The sequence below is a fragment of the Mesoplodon densirostris genome, chromosome 18, assembly GCF_025265405.1.
Source record: "Mesoplodon densirostris isolate mMesDen1 chromosome 18, mMesDen1 primary haplotype, whole genome shotgun sequence".
NCBI classification, from domain to species: Eukaryota; Metazoa; Chordata; class Mammalia; order Artiodactyla; family Ziphiidae; genus Mesoplodon; species Mesoplodon densirostris.
The window spans coordinates 50,169,419-50,194,674 of record NC_082678.1 but is presented as its reverse complement, the minus strand read 5'-3'; the positions used below and the strand labels follow the sequence as shown (position 1 = coordinate 50,194,674).

The window sequence follows — 25,256 nt, the reverse complement described above, 5'->3', positions numbered from 1 at the left end:
TGGGGAGGGGGAAGGGTAAGCTGTGACAAAGTGAAAGAGCGGCATGGACGTATATACACTACCAAACGTAAGGTAGATAGATAGTGGGAAGCAGCCGCAGAGCACAGGGAGATCAGCTCGGTGCTTTGTGACCGCCTGGAGGGGTGGGATGGGGAGGGTGGGAGGGAGGGAGATGTATGAGGGAAGGGATGTGGGAACAGATGTATATGTATGACTGATTCACTTTGTTATAAAGCAGAAACTAATAAAAAAATAAAATAAAAAAAAAGAATTATAGAAAGACAATTTACATATAATTAATTGATATGGTGATTTCAGATCATTCTTATTAATTCATTAAAATAGCTCCCAAATGGATATTCACATTTTCACATTCACATTTGATTGGTTGTATATATTGTCTTTTTTTTGCTCTTTACAGCATGAAGTTTGTCCTTAGGCCTGTAGCCAATTTTGCCTTTACTCTTTTACTTTCAGATGGTGAGAAGAGATAACATGTAGTATTGTGCTCTTATTTAATTACTCATAGCTCATTTAATTCTGTTCTAAATAGTATTTTAATTTTTTTATTGTTTGAATTATAATGGACCTACGATACTATGTTAGTTCCAAGTGCACAACATAGTGATTTGATATTTCTATATGTTACAAAATGGTTACTATGATAAATCTAGTTACCATCTGTCACCATACAAAGTTATTACAGTATCATTGCCTGTATTCCCCATGCTGTACATTTCATCCCTATGACTCACTTAGTTTCTAACTGGAAGTTTGTACCTCTTAATCTCCCTCACCTGTTTCACTCATCCCCTCACCCCCATCCCCTCTGGCAAACCACCTGTACCTTCCCTGTATCTATGAGAATGTTTCCATTTTGTTTGTTTGTTTTGTTTTTTAGATTCCACATGTAAGTGAAATCATATATTTGTCTTTCTCTGTCTGACTTATTTTACTTAGCATAATATCCCCTAGGTTCATCCATGGTTTCACAAATGGCAAGATTTCACCCCTTTTTAATGGCTTAGTAATACTCCATTTTATTTATATATATATATATACACACACACAGACACACGCCATTATATATATGTGTGTATGTATATATGCAGCTTGTCTTCTTTATCCATTGGACACTTAGGTTGCTTCCATATCTTGGCTATTGTGAATAAAGCTGCAGTGAACATGGGGGTGCGTATAATCTTTTCAAATTAGTGTTTTTGTTTTCTGCAGAAAAATACACAGAAGTGGAATTGCTGTATTGTCTAGCAGTTCTACTTTTAATTTTTGAGGAAGCTCCATGCTGTTTTCCATAGTGGCTGCACCAGTGTACATCCCCAGCAATAGTGCATTAGGGTTCCCTTTTCTCTACATCCTCATCAACACTAGTTATTTGTTGTCTGTTTAATAGTCATTCTGACAGGTGTGAGGTGATATCTTACTGTGCTTTTGATTTGCATTTCCCTGATGTATCTGTTGGCCATCTTTATGAATTCTTTGGGAAAATTTCTATTCAGGCCCTCTACCCACTTTTTAATTGGGTTGTTTGTTTTGATGTTGAGCTGTATGATTTCTTTGTATAATTTGAATATTAACGCCTTATCACATACATCATTTGCAAATATCTTCTCCCATTCAGTAGGCTGCCTTTTCATTTTGTTGACAGTTTCCTTCCCTGTGCAAAGCTTTTTAGTTTCATGTAGTCCCATTTGTTTATTTTTTGTTTTGTTTCCCTTGCCTGAGAAGACATATCTGAAAAAATATTCCTAAGACTGATTTCAAAGAGTGTACTACCTATGTTTTCTTCTAGGAGTTTTAATCCATTTTGAGTTTATTTTTGTATATGGTGTGAGAGAGTAGTCCAATTTGATTCTTCTGCATGTAGCTTTCTAGTTTTCCCAACACCCATTTATTGAAGAGACTGTCTTTTCCCCATTGTATGTTCTTGCTTCCTTTGTCATGGATTAATTAACCATATAAATGTGGGTTATTTCTGGGCTCTCTTATTGATCTATGTGTCTGTCTTGTGCCAGTATCATAGTGTTTTGGTAACTGTAGCATTGTGGTATAGTTTGAAATCAGGGAGCATGATACCATCAGCTTTGTTCTTCTTTCTTAGTATTGTTTTAGCTATTTGGGGTTTTATGTTTCCTTACAAATTTTAGAATAATTTGTTCTAGTTCTGTGAAAAATGCCATTGGTATTTTGATAGGGATTGCATTGAATCTATAGGTTGCCCTGAGTAGTATGGGCATTTTAACAATATGAATTTCTCCAATCCATGAGTAAATACATCCTTCCATTTGTTTGTGTAATCTTCCATTTCTTTTATCAATGTCTTACAGTTTTCAGAGAACAAGTCTTTTACCTCCTTGGAGGAATTATTCCTAGGTATTTTTTTTGATGTAATTGTAAATGGGATTGTTTTCTTAATTTCTTTCTTTCTCTGATAGTTGTTATTTGTATAGAAACTCAAGAGACTTCTGTACATTAATTTTGTATCCTGCAACTTTACTGAATTCACTGTTGAGTTCTAATAGCTTTTTGGTGGCATCCTTAGGATTTTTTTATATATAGTATCAGGCCATCTGCAAAAAGTGATAATTTTGCTTCCTCCTTTCCAATTTAGATGCCTTTTATTTCCTTTTCCTTCCTAATTGCTCTAGCTAGTACTTTCAGTACTATGTTGAATAAAAGTTACGAGAGTAGTCATCCTTGTCTTGTTCCTGATCTTAAAAGAAAGGCTTTCAGCTTTTCACCATTGTGTATAATGTTGTCTTCAGGTTTGTCATATATGCCCTTTAATATGTTAAGGTATATTCCCTCTGTACCCACTTTGTTGACAGTTTTTATCGTAAATGAATGTTGATTTTTGTCAATTCTTGCTGGCCTTGTAGAATAAGTTCAGAATCATTTCTTCCTCTTCAGCTTTTTGGAATAGTTTGAGAAGGATAGGTGTTAACTCTTCTTTAAATGTTTGGTTGTATTCACCTGTGAAGCCATCTGGTCCTGGACTTTGTTTCTTGGGAGTTTTTTGATTACTGATACAATTCATTACTGGTAATCGGTCTCTTCCTATTTTTTTTTTTTTTCTTTTTGCGGTATGTGGGCCTCTCACTGTTGTGGCCTCTCCTGTTGCGGAGCACAGGCTCCGGATGCGCAGGCCCAGCGGCCATGGCTCACGGGCCCAGCCGCTCCGCGGCATATGGGATCCTCCCAGACCGGGGCACGAACCCGTATCCCCTGCATCGGCAGGCGGACTCTTAACCACTGCGCCACCAGGGAGGCCCTCTTCCTATTTTTTATTTCTTCCTGATTCAGTCTTGGGAGATTGTACGTTTCTAGGAATTTATTTATTTCTTCTAGGTTGTCCATTTTACTGGTGTATAATTGTTCCTAGTAATCTCATTTGTAATTTGTAGTCTGTGATGTCAGTTGTAACTTCTCTTTCATTTCTGATTTTATTTATTTGGGCCCTCTCTTTTTTTCTTAATGAATCTGGCTAAAAGTTTATCAATTTTGTTTATCTTTTTGAAGAACCACCTCTTATTTTCATTGATCTTTTATGTTGTATTTTTAGCCTTTATTTATTTCTGCTCTGATTTTTATAATTTTTTCATTCTACTAACTTTGGATTTTGTTTGTTCTTCTTTTTCTAGTTCCTTTACATTTAAGGATAGGTTGTTTATTTGAGATTTTTCCTGTTTCTCGACGTGGGCTTGTATTACTCTAAACTTCCCTCTTAGAACTGCTTTTGTTATGTCCCATAGCTTTTGGTTCATTGTTTTTCCATTTTCATTCGTCTCCAGGTATTTATTTATTTTTTCAGTGACCCACTGATTACTTAGTGTTTAATATCATATAGTTTAGCTTCCATGTGTTTGTGTTTTTGCAGTTTTTTTCCTGTAATTGATTTCTAGTCTCATACTGTTGTGGTTGGGAAAGATGCTTGATAATAATATAATAATAATATTTATATATGAATTTTTATTTTATCTTATTTATTATTATTATTTTTTGGCTGCGTTGCATCTTCATTGCTGCATGCAGGCTTTCTCTCTAGTTTCAGCCAGCGGGGGCTACTCTTCATTGTGGCGCGTGGGCTTCTCATTGCGGTGGCTTCTCTTGTTGCAGAGCACGGGCTCTAGGTGCGCGGGCTTCAGTAGTTGCAGTACTGAGTATTCATTACTCAATCCTCCTTCTTTTTTTTTTTTTTGTGGTACGCGGGCCTCTCACTGTTGTGGCCTCTCCCGTTGCGGAGCACAGGCTCCAGACGCACAGGCTCAGCAGCCATGGCTCACGGGCCTAGCCGCTCCGCAGCATGTGGGATCTTCCCAGACCAGGGCATGAACGTGTGTCCCCTGCATTGGCAGGCAGACTCTCAACCACTGCACCACCAGGGAAGCCCCTGATTGCTATTCTTTGCCTTTAGCTCAGCTTTCATCTCAGCAAATGAGTTTTCTAATTTAATTGGCTGCTCTTTATAGTTTCTAATTCTTCGTTACAGTGGTTGGCATTTTTATCAATACCTTTCTTAATTCCTTCAGTATTTTTTTTTTTTTTTTTTTTTTTTTTTGTGGTACGCGGGCCTCTCACTGTTGTGGCCTCCCCCGTTGCAGAGCACAGGCTCCGGAAGCGCAGGCCCAGCGGCCATGGCTCACGGGCCCAGCCGCTCCGCAGCATGTGGGATCCTCCCAGACCGGGGCACGAACCCGTGTCCCCTGCATCGGCAGGCGGACTCTCAACCACTGCGCCACCAGGGAAGCCCTCCTTCAGTATTTTTATTACTTCCTTTTTGAGCTTGGGATCTCATAGACTGGAGAGGTCTGTTTCTTTTTTTTTAATTTAATTAATTTATTTATTTACTTATTTGGCTGCATTGGGTCTTCTTTGCTGTGTGCAGGCTTTCTCTAGTTGTGGCGAGTGGGGGCTACTCTTGGTTGCGGTGCGCGGACTTCTCATTGTGGTGGCTTCTCGTTGTGGAGCACAGGCTCTAGACGCGCGGGCTTCAGTAGTTGTGGCACGCAGCCTCAGTAGTTGTGGCTCGTGGGCTCTAGAGCACAGGCTCAGTAGTTGTGGTGCATGGGCTTAGTTGCTCTGCGTCATGTGGGATCTTCCTGGACCAGGGCTCGAACCCATGTCCCCTGCGTTGGCAGGTGGATTCTTAACCATTGTGCCACCAGGGAAGTCTCGAGAGGCCTGTTTCATTGCTTGTTCTTTCAGGAGATTTTTCTTGTTCTTTTAATTGGGAGTGGTTCCTCTGCTGCTTTATTTTACTTACATTTCTCTGACTCTGTGCATTTAGGAGAAACCCTTATCTACTGTGGTCTTGAAGGGCTGTTTTTATGTGGGAGCACCCTTGTGTAGTCTGTGTGAGTCTGATATTTTTGGTGCAAGGACTGTTTTTAATATGGGTGCCTGCCATGTCTTTCTTCAGTGTGTGGTGGCTTTTATTCTCTTGATAGGAGGTGTGATTGGTGTTGTAGTGAGCAGACAGCCTGCACTGGATGTTGAGTGGGGCCTCCTATTTGCTCTGTAATTGTCACAGCCCTTTTGGGGGTAAGGTCTGCTCCCCAGTTGTTGTAATAGAAGCCCCTAGATCGGTTTCTGAGCTGTGATGTGAGGTAGGTGGTACTGGAGCACCTCTGCTGGTAGAGGAGCCACTGAGTATTCCTCTACAGGAGCTGTCCACCAGGAAGTGCACTCTGTGGTGTTGCCTGTCACGTTATGTGCACTCACAAAGTACACTGTTGTTGGCACTACCTTCGGCCCTGCCTCAGTCAAGGGAATGCAGGCAGTCAGCCTGGATATCCCTCAGGCTTTGTGCTCACAAAGCCAGTAGGGCAGATCTACTGAAGTCAGGCACCTGGACGTTCCACAGGGGCTACAGAATCAGCCCATGTCCTGGCCCTGCCTCTGCATGCCTGTGTCCGCAAAGCCTGTAGCTGCTAGCGCAGGACCACCCCAGCCTTGGAAGCAACAGTAATCCACTGGGATGTCCCGCAGGCACAGAGCTTACAAAGCTGCCAGTAGCTGTGTAAATCCACCAGTCTCACAGCCCCTGAGGGTAGGCTCAGATTTCAGCCCCACTTCTGCATGTGGACAACCCACCAGCACAGAGGTGGTAGAGGTGGAGCCACATTGACTGTGAGCTCAGGTGAGCTCGTTGAAATGAGGCTGCTATGATGGGGCCCCGCCCCTCCCTTTACATGTGTGTTTAACTATGTGGCTTCTATTGTGGCCCCAGGCTCTATCCTGCGCACACCCCCGGTTGCAGCCCAGAGCACCCTCCAGCTCCTTCCGGCTGTCTCCACACAGCCAACCCCAGCCCTTTTCCCAGGTCTGTCCACTGAAGCCCAAGTTGTAGCACTCAGCCCCTGCACGCACCAGCAGATGTGCATCTCGGGCTGGGCAGTGCAGCGAGGTGGCCAGGACCATCTGTGCTGGTTTCTCTCTGTTCTGCCTCCCACAGTCTGGTTGCTACACTCTCCTCTGAGCCTGTGAAGCTCCTTATCTGTCCCAGCTGATCTCCCAACCAGTGAAAGGGGTTCCCAGACTGAGGGAACCTTCCTCTTTCATATCTCCCTCCCAGGGGCACAGGTCCCATCCTGATTCCTTTTTTTTTTTTTTCTTCATTCTACTCTGATATGTGGTGCTCTTTCTTACAGTTTTAGTTGTATTAGATATTCTGCCAGCGTCCAGTAGGTATTCTGTGAGAATTCTTCCACATGTAGATGTATTTTTAATGTATTTGTGGGAGGAGGTGTGCTCCACGTCCTTCTCTTCTGCCGTCTTTATCTCGAGAAGCAGTTTTCTTAATGTCCAAGAAAGAAGTTAGGAGTAAGGAAATGAGGAAGGCTAGAAATAACCCTGTTGTATGTTGAATTGGAATTGGAGGTATCAGTAGGAACTCCTCTCTCTCTCCTCTCTCTCTCTCTCTCTCTCTCTCTCTCTCTCTCTCTCTCTCTCTCTCTCTCATGCACACACACACACACACACGCAGATATACACATATTTATAAAGAATAAAAATTCCTTTTATTAAATGTAGAAGGACTAAGGGAAATAATTGTTGCAGCCAAGATCCACTAGTAGATGCTAAAATTAGTAGGTTAAAGTTTGAGATGAAACAGGATATATGCATAATCTCAAGTATAGCCCCAAAGATATTTATTAATTAAAATGGAAAAATCAAGGCATATATCTGGCAGAGACTACCTTAACCAAGTGATCAAGGTTAGTATCACCAGAAACATCGACATCATTTATCTCCTTTCTGAGATGACACCAAGAAGGATACATCATTCCTGTGGCATTCTCATTTAAAATCCATAAACAGTATAATTATGAGGAAATATCAGGTAAACTCAAATTAGGGAACATTATACAAAATAACCTGTACGCTTCAAAAGTGTCAAGGACATGAAATACAAGGAAAGATTTAAGAACTTTTGCAGATTTGGAGGAGAGAAAGGCAACATGATAACCAAATATTACTGCAATGTAGGATCCCAGAATAGAGAAAGGTTAGTAGTGGACTTCCCTGGTGACGCAGTGGTTAAGAATCTGCCTGCCAGTGCAGGGGACATGGGTTCGATCCATGGTCCGGGAAGATTCCACATGCCGTGGAGCAACTAAGCCCATGCACCACAACTACTGAGCCTACACGCCCTAGAGCCCGTGAGCTGCAGCTACTGAGCCCACGCGCTGCAACTGCTGAAGCGTTTGCTGCTAGAGCCCGTGCTCCGCAACAAGAGAAGCCACCACAATGAGAAGCCTGTGCACTGCAATGAAGAGTAGCCCCCACTTGCTCCAACTAGAGAAGGCCCTGCACAGCAATGAAGACCCAACGCAGAGAAAGAAAAACAAAGGTTCTTAGTGAAAAAATTGGTGAAATTCAAATAAAGCCTATAGTTTAGTTAGTAGTTAATAATTTTACCAGTGTTAATTTCTTAGTTTTGATAATTTTATTATGCAAGATATTAACATTAGGCAAAAGCTGGGTGAAAGGTGTATGGTAACTCTCTGTACTATATTTGCAACGTTTCCGTAAGTCTAAAATAATTTCAAAGAAAAAAATTTTTTTTAACTCACTAGTAACCAGAAAGGAACTTTTTCCCCAAAATTGGGGAGGATGTAAGTTTCTGTTGACTCTTTTTTTTTTTTTACTTCAGAAAAATAATATACATTTTAGAAATTAAAATTTCTAGGAAATAAAATTGGTAGTTAAAGGAATATGTTTTATTATTTTAAAGACCATAACTTTAAGATTGAGCCAGTGATATACTATTCTAAAGTCATAAAACATCTCTAAGTATTCCTTTCTTAATCTATAGGGGAAAACTCCACTCATTTATTTCTTCTTTGTATAAAAATTGTTTTTTCCCCCTCAAACAGCAAGTATTATACAGATGTTTAATATTTTGGCAGTATTATGGGTTTAGTCTTTTTTTATGGGCACCTTAGGAATGACACTACAATTTATTAATAAATTAATAAATTTAGTAATTTATTAATAATAAAATGTTATTTCCCTTGAGAAAATATGGTTCAAATTCTTAACAATTTGAGCTTTTGGTTTATACCCCAATTATAAATTGGAGACAAAAATAAGAAAAACTCCATCTATAATTTCACTACCCACGGACAGCTACTGTTAACAGTTAGGTATATAACTTGTAGAATTTTGTGTACACGTGTATGTGTGTGTTTGATGTTGCTCATGTTTGTTTAATTCTGGATTGGACACAAAATAGAGAAGAGGGACCCAAGGATATAGATATTTTAGAAACGACCCTTTTTCTGTATTACAGTTTTGTCTGAGTTTATGCTTATACCTTTCCTCTCCAAATACACTAATATAGAGAAATATAGAAAAAAGGAAAAATATACATAGAATCTTAGAAATGGGCCCAATAAAAAAACTCCATTGAGAAAATCCCTGAAAAATAGCCATTCAATATGCTGGTAGGAATTGTTTTTATTGATTTAATTTAATTTAATTCATATATAATAAATATACAGATATTAAATATATAGTTTGATGAAATCAGATAAATTATACAACCAACAGTTCAACATATAAAATGGTGATAGTTATAGGAATGGATATGAAGAGATAGAGGATGGAATGATTCTTGTTTGAATATACCTCTTTGGATAATAAATACTTTATATACTTAAAAATTAAAATTAATATGTATGGGGGTAAGGTTGTCACTGACATCAAAGGCAAACAGGAACAATGAACCCAACTGTATTTCAGACATAACCACATTGAGGGGAAAAATAGAACTAATATGAGTAACTTTTGTACATAGTATTTTAACTGTATACTCTCAGTCTGGTTGGGAGAGGGAAACTGTAGGCAAATCTTGAACCCTTCTTAATAGACTTGTTCCATATTTGTATGGGTGTGACGGATCTGAAACTATATGTTAAAGGATTAAGTGGGAATTCCTTGGTGGTCCAGTGATTAGGACTGGGCGTTTTCACTGCCGTGGCCGGGGCTCAATCCCTGGTTGGGGAACTAAGATCCTGCAAGCCATGTGGTGTGACCAAAAAAAAAAAAAGGAGGATTGAGTAATGAATAATGTTGATGTTGTTTGGGGTCAGGATCCTAACTGTGAAAATATGGAAAGAAATATGGAAGTGGGGAAGGTAAGGAAGAGCCCTGTGGGTTTGATTGGATAGGAATTAACAGTGTTAATATGAAATAATTATATCTCATATATGTGTGTGTGCATCTCTTAGCTCTATCTGCTGCAAGATTCTATTTGTAATGACACCCAGTAGTAATGAGCACACTTAGCACTCAGATCTTGAATTTAATTCCTAACTAAAAGGAACAAGAACTTATTGGAGGAATGTCTCATTTTGTTGCAGGGGCAGGGAACATAAATGATAAGCCTTAGAAGACCTTGTGCCAGAAAGTTAAAAAGTGCTTTAAAGAAAGAAAAAAAAAATGGGGCCTGTCAAAAAGACATTGGAGCCAGCTTATAGGGGCTTCTGCTGGCCAAATCTGGAACAATTTGAATATCAGTATAAAGATAGTAATGGATTATAACCCATTTAATAAAATAGGGCTTCATAATTTCCATGATAGATGATGGATGGATGGATGAAAAGGGGGGTGTTTTCCTTATAATAGAATGCCTGACTGATAAATGTGAAGGGAATGGTAGAGGTGGGGGGAGGAAATGTGCATTTTGTAATCATCAATAGTGAAGATTGTTTTGGGCTATTATCTTCAATGTTTGCTAAATCTAAGGGAAAATTTTGATGAGCAGGATGTTTACGTGGTTTTAAAGTATCTCTTCACAGATTGTTTGTTAGATACAAGGTAGGAAACAGTAACTTTAACTATACACATTGGAAAAACACGGCACCTTTAGTGGGTGATGAAAATTGGTAACACCAATGAGGAGTGGACACATTGTATATATGTCCAGATATGATACCCTGGGAAGGACACAATATCACTCTTATAGTATTCTTGCCAGGTGTGTATAATCAGAATCTAATCTTGAAGAAATGTCAGACAAGTACAAATTTAGTTACATTCTCTAAAATACCACAGTGTATTCTTCAAAAATGTCAGTATCATGAAAGACAAAGAGGGGTTATGGAATTGTTCTAGATTAGAGGAGACTAAGTAAGCACAATATGTGATCCTGAAGGGAGAGAAAAACATGTTCGTGAACATTAAATATTTTTACTTTTTGCTTTTTAAAAACATGAATAAGCAAAAGTCGTATCTCCTTTTAACTTGGTCATTTAATTTTAATCATCATTACTAGTACATTTGGATTTTAATAGTCACGTTTTAGTTTAATTTAGTATTTAAAAATAATATTAGATTTGCAGATTTCACAGTTAGTACAGTGTTTTTCCCTATAGTCTTTGTCTAGTTCCCCTAATGTTAATATGTTACATAATCATGGTACATTTATCAAAACTAAGAAATCAACATTGATAGGATACTAGTAACTAAGCTATCTACTATATTCTGTGTACTAAATTTTGCCAGTTTTTCCACTGTCTCTTCTCTGTTCTAGAATCTAATCCAGGATACTTCACTGCATTTAGTATACCCACTTTTAAATTAAGCTTTGTCTTAGGCCAATTAAAAGTGTAGCTGTTTAATGCAAAACAGTGGAATTAGGTCCTTACCTTATACTATAGAAACGATAGAAAAATTAACTCAAAATGGATCAAAACCTCAGTGTCACAGTTAAAACTATAAAACTCTTAGAAGAAATCATAGGGGTAAATCTGCATGTCTTTAGTTTTGGCAGAGCATTCTCAGATGTGACACCAAAAGTATGAGCAATAAAAGAAAAAAATAAATTGACCTTAATCAAAAATAAAAATTTCTGTGCTTCAAAGTAGTGAAAAGACAACCTACAGAATAGGAGAAAAAAATTTGTAAATCATATATCTGATAAGGGACTTGTGCCTAGAATATGTAAAGAACTCTTATAACTCAAATCAAAAGACAACCCAGTTTTAAAATGGGCAAAGGATCTGAATTGACATTTCTCAAAGAGAGATGTACAAATGGCTAAGGAGCACATGAAAAGATAATATCATTAGTCATGAATCTTGAAAAAAGCCAGTCACAAAAGACCACATATTACATAGTTCCATTTATATGAAATGTCCAGAATGGTCAAATCTCTAGAGACACGGAAAAGAGACACGGAAAAGTAGATTAGTTGTTGCTTAGGGCCGAATGGGTTTTTTTTTTTAATGAAGAAAAGAATTTTATTGTAAAATACACATAAAATTTACCGTTTGACTGTAATGCAAATTGCAATGAACAATTTGGAGTTTCTTTTTGAGGTGATGAAAGTTCTAAAATTATAATGATGGTTGCATATATCTGTGAATGTTCTAAATGCCACTGAATTGTACACATTAAAATAGGTGAATTGTATGGCATGTAAATTATATCTCAGCTCTTACAAAAGAGCGCAATATAGCTGTTTAGACATGATTAAAATAAAGAGGTTCGTAGATAGATAAGGAGAGAACATTTTGGAAAAATTAATTTATATTCAAGCATGATGTCTGTGGTTAGATCCGCTTCACCCATTACAATAAGTGGTGCCAGTTTCCTAACCAGTACACCGGTAATTGAAATTGGCATGTGATTAAGTTTCCCGAGGCCCACTTAACTGAGTGTCTTTTTTTTTTTTCCCCAAGCCACTCTATAGAGATAAAATTTACATATGTGCTGTCTTTTTTTTAACAAGTTTTAAAGTATAAATTACATACCATAAGTTCACCAATTTTATGCCTACATTTCAATGATTGTCAATAAATATGAGTTTTGCAGCCATCACCATAATCTAATTTAGAACATTTTATCTTGGGAACTCATTAAAAATCTGAATTGAAGATGAATTCTTCCAACAGATGATTTGAGGTGGTTCTGATACTTTTAGTTAACCCATTTAAAATATTTTGCAGCTAGTCTCATGTGCCTTCTTAATATATAATCATTTTTTTAACACATGGAAGTTTGGCTTTTCTAGTTAACTGTCGTGTTTCTGTTACATTTTTATTACCCTTTTTCAGAATTACCTCAACAATGTTAAGTAATAATTGTGATAGTATTTTAGCATTCTTAAGCCTGATTAGCAGTAGTTTACAATAGAGGTGATTTATCATGTTAAGGAATTACCTTTCTAATTTGTGTTTCCTAAGAGTTTGGCCTTCTTTGCAATTGAATACATTTAGAGTTGGGCACTTCTGAATTTTCAGGATTTATTGAGCATTTATAAATATGTGTGTGTGTGTGTGTGTGTGTGTGTGTTTATTTATTTATTTGTTTGTTTGTCCCCCCTTTAACTTTTAAAACTTGTGGTAAATTATGAAATTTTTTTTCTAATATTAGAATCTTTTGCATTTCTGTAATTTTATCCAAATGAAAAACTATATATATTAGTGGGGTTTTTTTGTTTTTTTTGTGTGTGTGTGTGTGTGTGGTACTCGGGCCTCTCACTGTTGTGGCCTCTCCCGTTGTGGAGCACAGGCTCCGGATGCGCAGGCTCAGTGGCCATGGCTCACGGGCCTAGCCGCTCCGCAGCATGTGGTATCTCCGGGGCACGAACCCGTGTCACCTGCATCGGCAGGCAGACTCTCAACCACTGCGCCACCAGGGAAGCCCTATATTAGTGTATTTTATCCAAATGAAAAATTATTTTAATGCTCTGTAATATTTTTAAATTTTCATTTAGAGTTTTCTTGTCTATATTTACAAGTGAAATTGATACCTTTCTATTTTGTGCTGTTTGTGAGGTTTTAGTTATTGGGTTATATTGCCTTCTTAAAATTAATGGGCTAGCTTTCCTTTTTTTCCCCCCTTACATCCTGGAAAGTTCACCTGGTAAAACTATTTTCCACTGTAGAGTATTTTAGATTTGTTTGTTTGTTTAATATTTGTTTATTGGGCTGCGTTGGGTCTTCGTGTGGCAAGTGAGATCTTTGTTGCTGTGTGTGGGATCTTCGTTGCAGCATGTGGGATCTTTAGTTGTGGCATGCAAGATCTTTAGTTGCAGCATGTGAACTCTTAGTTGTGGCATGTGGGATCTAGTTCCCTGACCAAGGATGGAACACTGCACTGGGAGCTCGGAGCCACTGGACCACTGGGGAAGTCCCTATGTTTTGTTTTGTTTTTTTGCTGCTTGCGGAATCTTAGTTCCCTGACCAGGGATCAAACCAGTGCCCTCGGCAGTGAAAGCCGGGGTCCTGACCACTGGACTGCCAGGGAAATCCCCACTCAAGAGTATTTTAAAGACAGTTCATTGGTGTTCTTTTCAGTCTGCCACCATTGTTTGTTTTTCTTACATTTCTTACATTTTCTTCTTAAGATCAGTTTTAGTAATTTATTCCTTCCAGAAAATTGTCCATTTCATTGAGATTTCAAAATTGATTAGCATAGGCTTGTATATACTAGTCTTGTTTTGTCTCTCTGTTATAGTGCTATTCATATTTCTGTTTTTTCCTCTTAATTAGATCTCTCAAAGATAAACCCTGCTTTATATTTCTTTCCAAAGTACCAGTTCCTAGATGATTTGATAAGTTTCACTATATGGTTATTGGGTTTTTTTGTTTTTAATGTTCTTTAAAGGCAGTTTTGATGTTCCTTTTGACATGGTAGCTCATAAATGCTTTTATTCTCAAAGAAATTATTGCCCAGATTTAATCTGTTAATTTTTACAATAGTTCTTTCTTTGTTTTTTTAGGCACGAGATGTGCGCACCAATGAAGTGGTGGCTATCAAGAAAATGTCTTATAGTGGAAAGCAGTCCACTGAGGTAGGTGAAATATTTATATTCTTTTTGACATGTTAGAAAAAGACATACTGTTTTTAATTAAGGGTAGCTGGGAATTTTTTCAAAAAAGTGTAGCATACCTAAAAGTATATGAATATTAAGAATATATCTCAGTGTATTTTCTTTCACAAACTGAGTGTACCCATTTAACTTGTACCTAGAGCCATAAACAGCATATTACTGGCATTCCAAAAGCCCACCTGTCCCCCTGCTTTGAATTTTTTAACTGTGGTATAATATATTACTTTATCTTTATCATAGAAGGCTTATCAGTTTCTAAAAGAGTAAACTAGAATAAGATGCATTTAACAGTAAATTATATTGGATGTAATTTTTTTAATGATTCAGACATTAAGGGCTGATTTAAGCAAACTTTAATCAGCAGACAATATATATCTAGTCTGAAAAATAAAAAAAATACAATTATTGATACTACACTGAGTATACTTTAGTTCACTAATACTGTGAGTAGTGCTTTTTAGTATATTTATTTTGTATAATTGCATAAATTTATTTTATGAAATATAGTCTGCTTTTTAAAACTAGGATCTGTCAGTCTTTAATTTTTCAATGTAATTATTTTTAATTGTGGTAAAATACACATAACAAATTTACCATCATAACCATTTTCAAGTATGTACTTCAGTGGCTTTAAGGACATTCACATTGTTTTGCATCCATCACCACCATTCATCTCCAGAACTCTTTTCATCTTGAAACACTGAAATTCTTTACCCATTAAACAATAACTCCCCACTCCCTCCTCCCCTCAGCCCCTGGATATCACTCTTCTGTTTTCTTTCTCTATGAATTTGACTACTTTAAGTATCTCATGTAAGTGAAATCATGTAGTATTTGTCCTTTTGTGACTGGCTTATTTCACTTTACATAATATCCTCAAAGTTCATCCAAGTTGTGGTATGTGTCAAAATTTCCATCCTTTTTAAGGCTAATATTCCTGTGTGTGTGTGTGTTTGTGTGTGTGTGTGTGTGTAAAACACTACATTTTATTTATCCATCCATTCATCTGTCAATGGATGCATAGGTTCCTACTGCCTCTTGGTTATTGTGAATAATGCTGCTGTAAATATGGGTTACACAAATTTTTTTTTGAGTCCTTAGTCTCAGTACTTTAGGTATATGCCCAGAGTTGGAATTGCTGGATCAGTCTTTAAAGATTTTGGTTTTCTACTTTTTTGGAATCTCTTTATTTTATGATAAATCTTATTTTTGTAATGATCATACTATGAATATGATAACACTATTATGATTGTATCACTGTTCCATCATTTTGATACCTAAAAAACTCAGTTTCTTACAGGATTACTCTCATTTATATTCTATTCTGTAGCACAATTTCAGAACTAAGCTTTCATAGGCAAACTTGTACTGTGTTGGAGTCTGTTTGATTAGTCACACCTAGAACAAAAAGTTTCATTTAGGGCATCATCTTTTCACATCTAATATTAACGTCTTTCATGAAATTTTTTTACATTGAAAAATGCAGGGTTTTGTTTTATTTTGAAAGTTTCAAATATCATTCAAACTTGAAATTTAAAGGCCATGAAACATTTTCTGAGTTTAGCATCTTGTATCTTACACATTTTATATAAAACACTGTGAACATATTTTGCTGTATTTTGTTGAGGGCTTGTGAAATAACATCGGCGATATATGATCTTACATTCTAGTACAAAACATTTTTTAAAGTTTCCTATTATGCCAGTTTCCCTGCTTTTAGAAATATGGCCCAAGTCAGTGGTAAAGGTTGAAAAAATGAAAACAAGAACAAAAAATAGATTCCTCTTTCTCACCCCACAGCTGCTAAGCCTCTGGAGTCTCTGGGTGTAGACCCGGTAAACAGTATTTTTAGAGTTCTCTGGTTGCTTCTTAAGAGTAACTATGTTTAGGACATGGCCTAAGTGTCTAAGGTTGTCATGGAGTAGCTTATGGCTGAAGGTTTATCTGTATTTCCTGGTAGGTGTCATTGAGGAATGCTCTTAGTAAAATATGTAGGGAAATGTTTTCATACTGTTTTTTTTTTCTTTGAACTTTCCCATATAATGACTAATTGTTCTCTAGCATTTTTTTTAGGAAGTGTGCACTTTACGGGTTTAAATCTTCATTTGAATTTAAAAAGCAAACAAAACCTTAACGTTTGGTAGAACACATAACCCAAAAACACAATAGATGAACTTAATGGTATGTAAATTATACATCAAAAAGCTGCAAATAAGAAGGGAAGATGAACTTTTGAAGAAAAATCACTAAATATGGTATATAGTTTTCATCGGCAAGTTTGGTGTGTGGTTATAAAATTTTAATAAGACTCATTGATGATAAGTTTTACCAAACTAAAATTTGTCCTACCTTGAATGAAATAATTTTATAAATTATGTAATTGAGTTATAAACTATATGAACATAACTTTTTAATTTATTATTTTGATATTTACATATTACAAATGAAGTTTAATGTTCTCAATAACCCTTCTTAATCTGATAACTTTTTTCTTATATAACTTTCTCAGGAAAAGCAGCTGTTCATAATTTTTTCCTTTATTCGTTTTTTTTCTCCCCATAGAAATGGCAGGATATTATTAAGGAAGTCAAGTTTCTACAAAGAATAAAACATCCCAACAGTATAGAATACAAAGGCTGCTATTTACGTGAGCACACAGCATGGGTAGGTATATGCTTCCCCCTTGCTGTAATTTTAGTTGGTTTCTGTTTAGAGTTAATTATTTCAAGAATGTCTCAAAATGGTTGTGTAAGGCCATGCAGAAACACCTTGAAATGTTAGTTCATTCTGAGAGGGAGAGTAGCTTTTCCTAGAACTCCTAGGCAGGAGAGGGAATGTATGTTTTGTGAGTTTACTGCAGAGATTTAGCTGACGTTTATGTACATTTCTTGTACTCATTTTTTAAGGTAAATGGTGACTAGGGTTTGTTTTACTTCAAACACTCTTCTTGATCGCCTTGGTGAATTTATTTTATCTCAAGTAGAATCTTTTTAATAATATATTACATGGTACATGGTAAAATATTCTCTGACATTTTTTAGTAGTATCATTCTTCAAATGGTTTATCAAACATTGTGAAAGCAATCCTGTTACTTGAGGATGAAATGTAGCCTATCTTTGACATAAACATATTGTAATCTATTTAACCACAAAGATCTTGGTGAAGTCCTGCTGAGTCCTGGTGAAGTTTGAACTGATTATGATTCCTTGGCTGAATAATACTAATGCTAGAGAATTGAGACACTTTGTTACAAGAAGTGGTGATTAATTTTGCCCCATTGTTACCGCTGAGGTGATACGGTAGTAGTGCTGTAGCATTGTGGGCATAACTGTATCTTTTAATAGAGAGGCTAAATTTTCTTTAAATGGAAATGATCCCTTATTTTGAATAATTAATAAGTCACAGCTAATTATCATTTTAGTATCCTGAACCTAGATTTGTAATGTTTGGTGCATTTTTATCCAGTTTAATTTTGGTGGTGATGGCAGTACTCCTGAACACAAGGCTGTGGTTAAAGAAAAAGCAGTGACATTGGGGAGATTACCTCTCTGTCTCTCACGTTTCTCCATTTGTAAAATAAGGATAGTAATAGGGCCTACCTCATAAGGTGGTTGTGAGGATTAAATTAGTTTTTTTAAAAAATATTTATTTATTTATTTGTTTGCACTGGGTCTTAGTTTCGGCAGGTGGGCTCCTTAGTTGTGGCTCAGAGGCTCCTCAGTTGTGGCTGGCAGGCTTCTTAGTTGTGGCATGCGAACTCTTAGCCGCTGCATGCATGTGGGATCTAGTTCCCTGACCAGAGATCGAACCCGGGCCCTCTGCATTGGGAGCACAGAGTCCCAACCACTGCGCCACCAGGGAAGTCCCTTAATTAGCTTTAATATATATAAAATATCTGGCACATAGAAGGTGCTCTGTGTTTGCTTTAACTGTAACCTAAGCTTTGTATATATAGTTCCAAAGGACAGTTTTTTGCTTCCTAGCGATTACTAAAGTATTGCTTTAGTACTATAGATTAATAGTAACAGAATATATATATTCCTTTATAATTTTAGTGGTAGTTATATATGAAATACACATCTTATACAAATGATTATATGTTGGTATTGTAAAAGATTAATGTATTATTAGCTTAACTTTACATTTGCACTTAATATATTACTAGATACATAAATACTCATTTTTTAAGGTAAATGGTGACTAGGGTTTGTTTTACTTCAAACTGTCTTCTTGATCTCCTTGGTGAATTTATTTTATCTCAAGTAGAATCTTTTTAATAATATATTTTAATGCTTGTATAATGTTTCTTCCCATGTAGCTTGTAATGGAATATTGTTTAGGATCTGCTTCAGATTTACTAGAAGGTAGGTTTCCTTTAATCATTAAGAAAAAACAGTATTAGCAAAATAAAATGAGAATTCAATAAAAGGTTTCTTAAATAATGTACAAATTTTCCAGAAAGAATAAAAATCTTAACCTTTCTATATCCTCTGCATAGTATGCACTATCCTCATTAAATGTAATGTAATAGCATAAAAAAAGGGATTTTTCAAAAAAAAAAAAGGGATTTTCTCTCATTTTGACTTAAGTTTTTTGGAATCTTTGTCATTCAGCTTAATCTGTTCCTTCTGTTCATAATGAAGATATTAGAATAAAGGGAGAACTTTTATTACTTTTGTTTTTGTAATCACCAAATAATTGCTTAATGTTGTTAGCTTAAAGGAAAATTGGCTGTGGACTATATACTTTAACAGCTAGGCACAACTGTATACTAGTTGTAAAGTTCAATAGCATTATTTTATTATCTTTGGAAGGAAATCCCGTCTTGCTAAATGTTAGTTTTTAGAAATTGCCCTATATATTAGGTATGTATTTTTAAACAAAAATGTTCTTTATAATAAATATTTTCAAATAACTTTCTTATTTTAAGTTCACAAAAAGCCATTACAAGAAGTGGAAATAGCAGCAATTACACATGGTGCTCTCCAGGGATTAGCCTACTTACATTCTCATACCATGATCCATAGGTAAGCACTTTGAAAATTATTATATATTAATAAGCAAATGGCTTGTTACATTATTAACTTATTAACCCTGAAAGTTTTGTCGATTATAGCCAAATAAAACCATTTCTTATAAACTCAGGTTTTTTAGATTGTCCATGTTAAAAAATACATACTAGTACACTTGATCTCTTTGTTTAGGATAATTTTTATCTTTGTCTATACATGTTGCTGGATTTTCCAAAGTTCAGGCATACCTCATTTTGTTATGCTTTGCTTTATTGTACTTCACAGATACCTCGTTTTTTACAAATTTAAGGTTTGTGGCAAGCCTGTGGCAAGCAGGACTCTAGGTGCCATTTTTCCAACAGCACTTGCTCACTTTGTGTTTCTGTCACATTTTGGTAATTCTCACAGTATTTCAAACTTTTTCATCATTTTATTTATTATGGTGATCTGTGATCATTGATCTTTGATGTTACCATTATGATTGTTTTGCCATTAGCAGTAAAATATTTTAAAATTAAGGTATGTACATTATTTTTTTAGAGATAACACTACTGCATATTTAGTAGCCTACAGTATAGTGTAAACATAAGTTTTATATGCACTGAGAAACCAAAAGATTTGTATGACTTGCTTTATTGTGTATTCTGTTTGTTACAGTAGTCTGGAATCAAACCTGTAGTATCTCTTAGGTATGCCTGTATGTGCACTTTATGGATTTGTGCACATTTAATTGAAATTAATTGTAGAATCATTTAATTTGGGGAATGGAAAAGACATTAGGGATTATATAGTCTTACTTTTTTCATTTTACCAGTGAAGAAACTGATGCCCTAATTTGTGACTAATTTCCCAAAGTTTACAAAGCCAGGTGGATTTAGATTAGAACTAAACCTAGATCTTCTGTCTTCCTGGTAACTGATAATGCCAGATTTATTCCATTGATTCCATGATAGGGATAAATAAAAGATACTTAATACTTTTTATGCTTTGAGTATTGATCCTTGATGATCCTTGATAATGAATAGTAAAATTAAGCCATTCCATAATGCATTTTTAGCATTGGTATTGGTTTTACCTGTTTTAGAAGGAAATTAGCATTTTTTGATTATATATGTGAATCAGGCAATACATGTTAAACTATATAGTAGAGTCAATTGTGAGTTAATGTGATTTTTTTTATTAAGATGAGGATTGTAAGGTCCAAGAGAAATTTACATACTAGTAAGTAAGTGAATAGAAGATTTAGAATTATAACCTAAGGTATTCACACTGCACAGCTTGTGGGATCTTAGTTCCCTGACCAGGGATTGAACCCAGACCCAAGGCAGTAAAAGCACTGCCAGGGAATTCCCTAAAGTACCTTCATTTTTAAAAAACAAATGGAAGGAAAATAGATTAATTTAGTATTATGTCCATTACAATAGTAAGAATTGACAAGTGCTTGGGAACTTAGTTTTTCTGTTTTTGAAAGGTTAAGTGTATGTTATGGTGCCCATTGGACATACAGTCCCATTTTATGAATATCCATAATTTTCTGGGATCATGGATATTACATTATCCATATGTTTGTTTTCATTTCATATCCTAAGGATGGAAATGATATGAATAATCCTTTTTTAAAAATTGGGGGCATGAAATTCTTTTGTTTATTTATTTATTTTTTACATTAAGTAGGTTACTCAGAAATCTTAAAATTATGAAGGAGTGGTCTGCTATTTAAATTTAATTTTTAAAACCATTATTTGTACCAATAAACAGGACCTCAAATGAAGACTATACACTTTAATTACCTGATTTTCTGTCCTGTTTTTACTGCTATTTTGCCTTCTCTTTTACAAAATTGTTACTATATATGAATTCTGTATTTTTTGTATTCTAATTTGGATCTTAATTCTCATCCCAATTGAGAGATTATCCTAGGACTTAATTATTTTGATTTCTCCTTCTCTGTTTTACAAATTTTTATTTGATTTTTATCATTTTTTTACACAACCCAGTGAAGGAAAGAGAAATAATTTTCTGTGTTCCTTAAACCCAGAGATATCAAAGCAGGAAATATCCTTCTGACAGAGCCAGGCCAGGTGAAACTTGCTGACTTTGGATCCGCTTCCATGGCATCTCCTGCCAATTCTTTTGTGGGAACGCCATATTGGTAAGAATAATCTTATCTGGATTTGATCTTCATAATTGATATTGTGTGTGGTTGTGCGTTTTTAAGATGTCTTTTTCCTGAAAATATAATGTTATTTTGGACATTTTAACTTTAAGCATTATAGTTAGTTTCAAGTACAGATTTGGAGTGCTCCCCTTACATCCCCCATTTTTTAAATTTGTCCCCCATTTTTTAAATTTGTCCCCCCTACAGTTTCCTTCCTATGATTATCTGCATCATATATTGGGTGTGGGAGTGGAAACATTCAATAAAAATTCAAGTGGGGAAAAGATAGAAATGCTAAGTGGAAATGTGTGTGTTTTCTTCAGATTTATATTTACTATATATCATTGATCTTCAGGCTAGGAGTACCTAAAGACTGGTAGTGGACTTGGAGTTCTCTGGGGTTTTTTGTTTTTATTTTTTATTATGGAGAATTTCAAATATAACACTAGACAAAAGTATAATGAACCCTACGTATTCATTCAGCCCAGCAACTTTATCCCCATGGCTAGTCCTGCCCTATGCACTCACCTCTCCCTTTCTTCCTCTCCCCTCAGTTACTTTGAAACATTCTAGACATCATCTAATTTTATCCATAAATAATTCATTATTAATGTCAGCAAGTTTGAAGGGAATAATTTTCCAGATCTTCAACTTTCAAATGTATCCTCTTTCTCTGTGTATACTGAGAGCTGTGTCTTAGGCCCACTACGTCATCTTTCTCACCTGCCTTTCAAATCTCCCTTCTCCTGCCTCATAAAAGAAAGGCTTCTAACTCACCCTGAATATTACAGTGATGCATTGCTCTGGGGTGTAAAAGCCTCAAAGCAACACCAGAGGAACAACTTGAGAAGATGTAGCATCTGTCAGATATATTGAAGAGTCAGGACAAAACTCTTGGCAAGTCCTTGTACCTTTCCAGTCATCTCCCTTCCGTTCCTTTTACCCTTTGCTTTTTCTTTCTCCCCAATTATCTTCCTTCTCTTCTTTTTTTCTAGTGTAGAATTCATAACTGACATGGTTGTCGTGGGGACACATTAACATGTTACTTGCATTGAATTCAGACTTTTTTCTGGCAGAAGGTGATTCTGATTTGACTGATTGATATGACCATGAAGACTGATTTTGCTAACTAGATTATAAGGCAGTGTTTTTAATAAATTGAATGAACTAATTCTGCAACTCCAAGTTTTTAGTATCTTTAAAGCACATACACAATATACATACATATAATGTGCATTATATCCTTTGCAACTATTAAATTTATAAACTTTACATATCAACTCAAAAGTGTGCAAGGGATACACAGTTTTTATAAATTCATTGAAGATAAATAAATGAATAAAAATTTGAAGACCACTGCTCTAGATGACCAAAAATTTCTATGTAAAACCCTAGTTTAGATAGAGTCCCCCATAAAAAAGGGTTCTGTGAGTGAATATTTCTCAGTGCTTCCCCTCTTTAGATATTAATGATGAATATTAGATATTAAAAAGGCCCTCGAAAGTTCTGCAATAAAAAAACAAATTACTTGTTTAACTTTTCCTGATAATTTCTCAAACTTCCTTCAGCATCTTAAAGAACACATTGACAATTGAAAGTTTACAATAAAGTAAACATATTGGTTAATTTGTATATAGTGTATTTGGTTCATATTTATATGTCTTTACACAAATGCACGTGTGCACACACACACAAACACACACACAGGGATACCTGGTAATAATCTTATTGAAGCAGTCAGCAACTGTTCTAAGTACCTATCTGTGCTTAATACCAAATATATATGAAGTATAAGGTAAAGTATCATCAAGAACCACAGACTCTAGTTGAAGACATGAATTAGTGTTTCGTTTTTTGTAGGATTTTGGGGGGGGGTTGTTTTGTTTTTTGTATTTTTTTGGCTGCGCCAAGTGGCATGTGGGATCTCCCTGACCAGGGATTGAACCTGCCACCCCCCCTGCAATGAATGGAAGCGTGGAGTCTTAACCACTGGACTGCCAGGAAAGTTCTGTGTTTCATTTTATCACCAAGACACCTGTCGTTGGTTGGTTATAAAGTTAATAATTTTGTGATTGTTTTAGTTGTGATCTGCCCTAGCCATGTTTATCATGGGACACTATTCTAATTTGAAAGAAAGGCTGCCAAGCTATGGTTATTCAGCGTTGGATATTGTGATAGGTACTTCCTAAAATAAATGGAGTGAGTTTGTCATTTCAAGGGAAACAACTGATGGTATTCAATGCCAATGGTAAAATTCCATCTTTCAAGCAAAAATTAGATGGGCTCCTGAGACCAAAATGTTTGAGAATCACTGGCCTAAAGGCTATACAGTATTAAAATTTGCAGACTTGAACAGATGCAGAATACAGCCCTGCTCTAGGGCATCCTTCCTTTAGGATGCTGTTATATGATCATGACACATGGTGAGAATGAGTCTCACACTATATATGCAAAGATAAATATTTACCTCACAACCTGTAATACATTTATTTCATATTATAAAAATTCTTAATGTCCAGATATATTGCCTGGAATTCACACCAGGTGTTCTCCATGTAGATAGTCATTACATTTTAAAAGAATAGCATACATTTTTAAAACTTTAATTTAAATGACATTTTATTTTTTAGGATGGCCCCAGAAGTAATTTTAGCCATGGATGAAGGACAGTATGATGGAAAAGTAGATGTATGGTCTCTTGGTATAACGTGTATTGAACTAGGTAAGCATGTTCTTTATTACTATGTAGTAAATTTTGATCAAAGTTTTACCTCAATTTCTATACCAAATTACAGCTTTTTATTTTTTATGTTGGTTGCTAAGGGGAGCAGTATGTTTATTACATAGTTTTCATTTTGGTTATCTGGTAATTTTTATATATATATATTAGCTTAGGTATGTTGTATTTGCTCTGTTAAATTAGGTCTAAAGTAATTTCCACTATAGTATTAATTAAGTTTGAGGTATCTATGTCTTATTATTAATGAGTATTTGTTAAACACTTGGAATATATATGCGATTACTAGATTTACCATCTATAGATGGTCTCTAAAGCATTTATGAGTTACTTACCTTTACCTAGGATACTTATTACTTTGAGTTAGATTTGAGAATTAGCTGTCAGGCTGCATACGTATTGTAGTAGTTTAATTTTATGCACACATTTTATTCTGTTGCCCATAAATGGAACTATGCTTAAAGCAGCGGACCACCATAACTTCACTAACATTCCCAATGTAAGTGAGCCAGGTGGGTAATTGAACTGTCACTGTAACTGAAGATGATGACCATCTTCTTGCTCTTGATTCCCCAGGCTTCCCCCCACAAGCCCAATATCCTTTTCTTTTTTTCCTTCTTATAAGAACATTCCATTAAACTTTATTTAAAAACAAGAATATTTAATTGAACATTCTAGGAGTGACCAAGAATTGAAAACAACACATTAAAGTAAAAATCCTTGTGTAATTTTGACAAATCATATTTATTTTAAAGTTTGATAACAGCAGTAAACAGATTTGGCGATTACCATAATGCCATTCTCCTCTGATCTCTTCATCTCAGTTTGAGGTTTGCAAAATGTTTCTTCCATTTGAAAGTATCCTTAAGTGTCTTAAATTCTTTTTCTCTTGATTCTTCTTCCTACTGGTAGATCCTAATTACTTTCTTAAGAAACCTGGGTATAAATGTAAAAAAGCTGGTTAATATATTCTGCCCATGGGTTAT

At 35.6% G+C, this 25,256-nt stretch overlaps 1 protein-coding gene across 1 annotated transcript in view; it reads left to right on the top strand.

Moving 5' to 3' along the window:
• Positions 1-25,256, top strand: part of TAOK1 (TAO kinase 1) — a 154,928-nt gene that overhangs the window by 70,167 nt on the left and 59,505 nt on the right. Inside the window, exons 3-8 of the mRNA XM_060082698.1 lie at positions 14,252-14,323; positions 16,925-17,026; positions 18,682-18,727; positions 19,294-19,390; positions 21,414-21,527; positions 24,164-24,255. Coding sequence (XP_059938681.1) covers positions 14,252-14,323; positions 16,925-17,026; positions 18,682-18,727; positions 19,294-19,390; positions 21,414-21,527; positions 24,164-24,255 — 523 coding nt within the window. The remainder of the gene's footprint in view (positions 1-14,251; positions 14,324-16,924; positions 17,027-18,681; positions 18,728-19,293; positions 19,391-21,413; positions 21,528-24,163; positions 24,256-25,256) is intronic.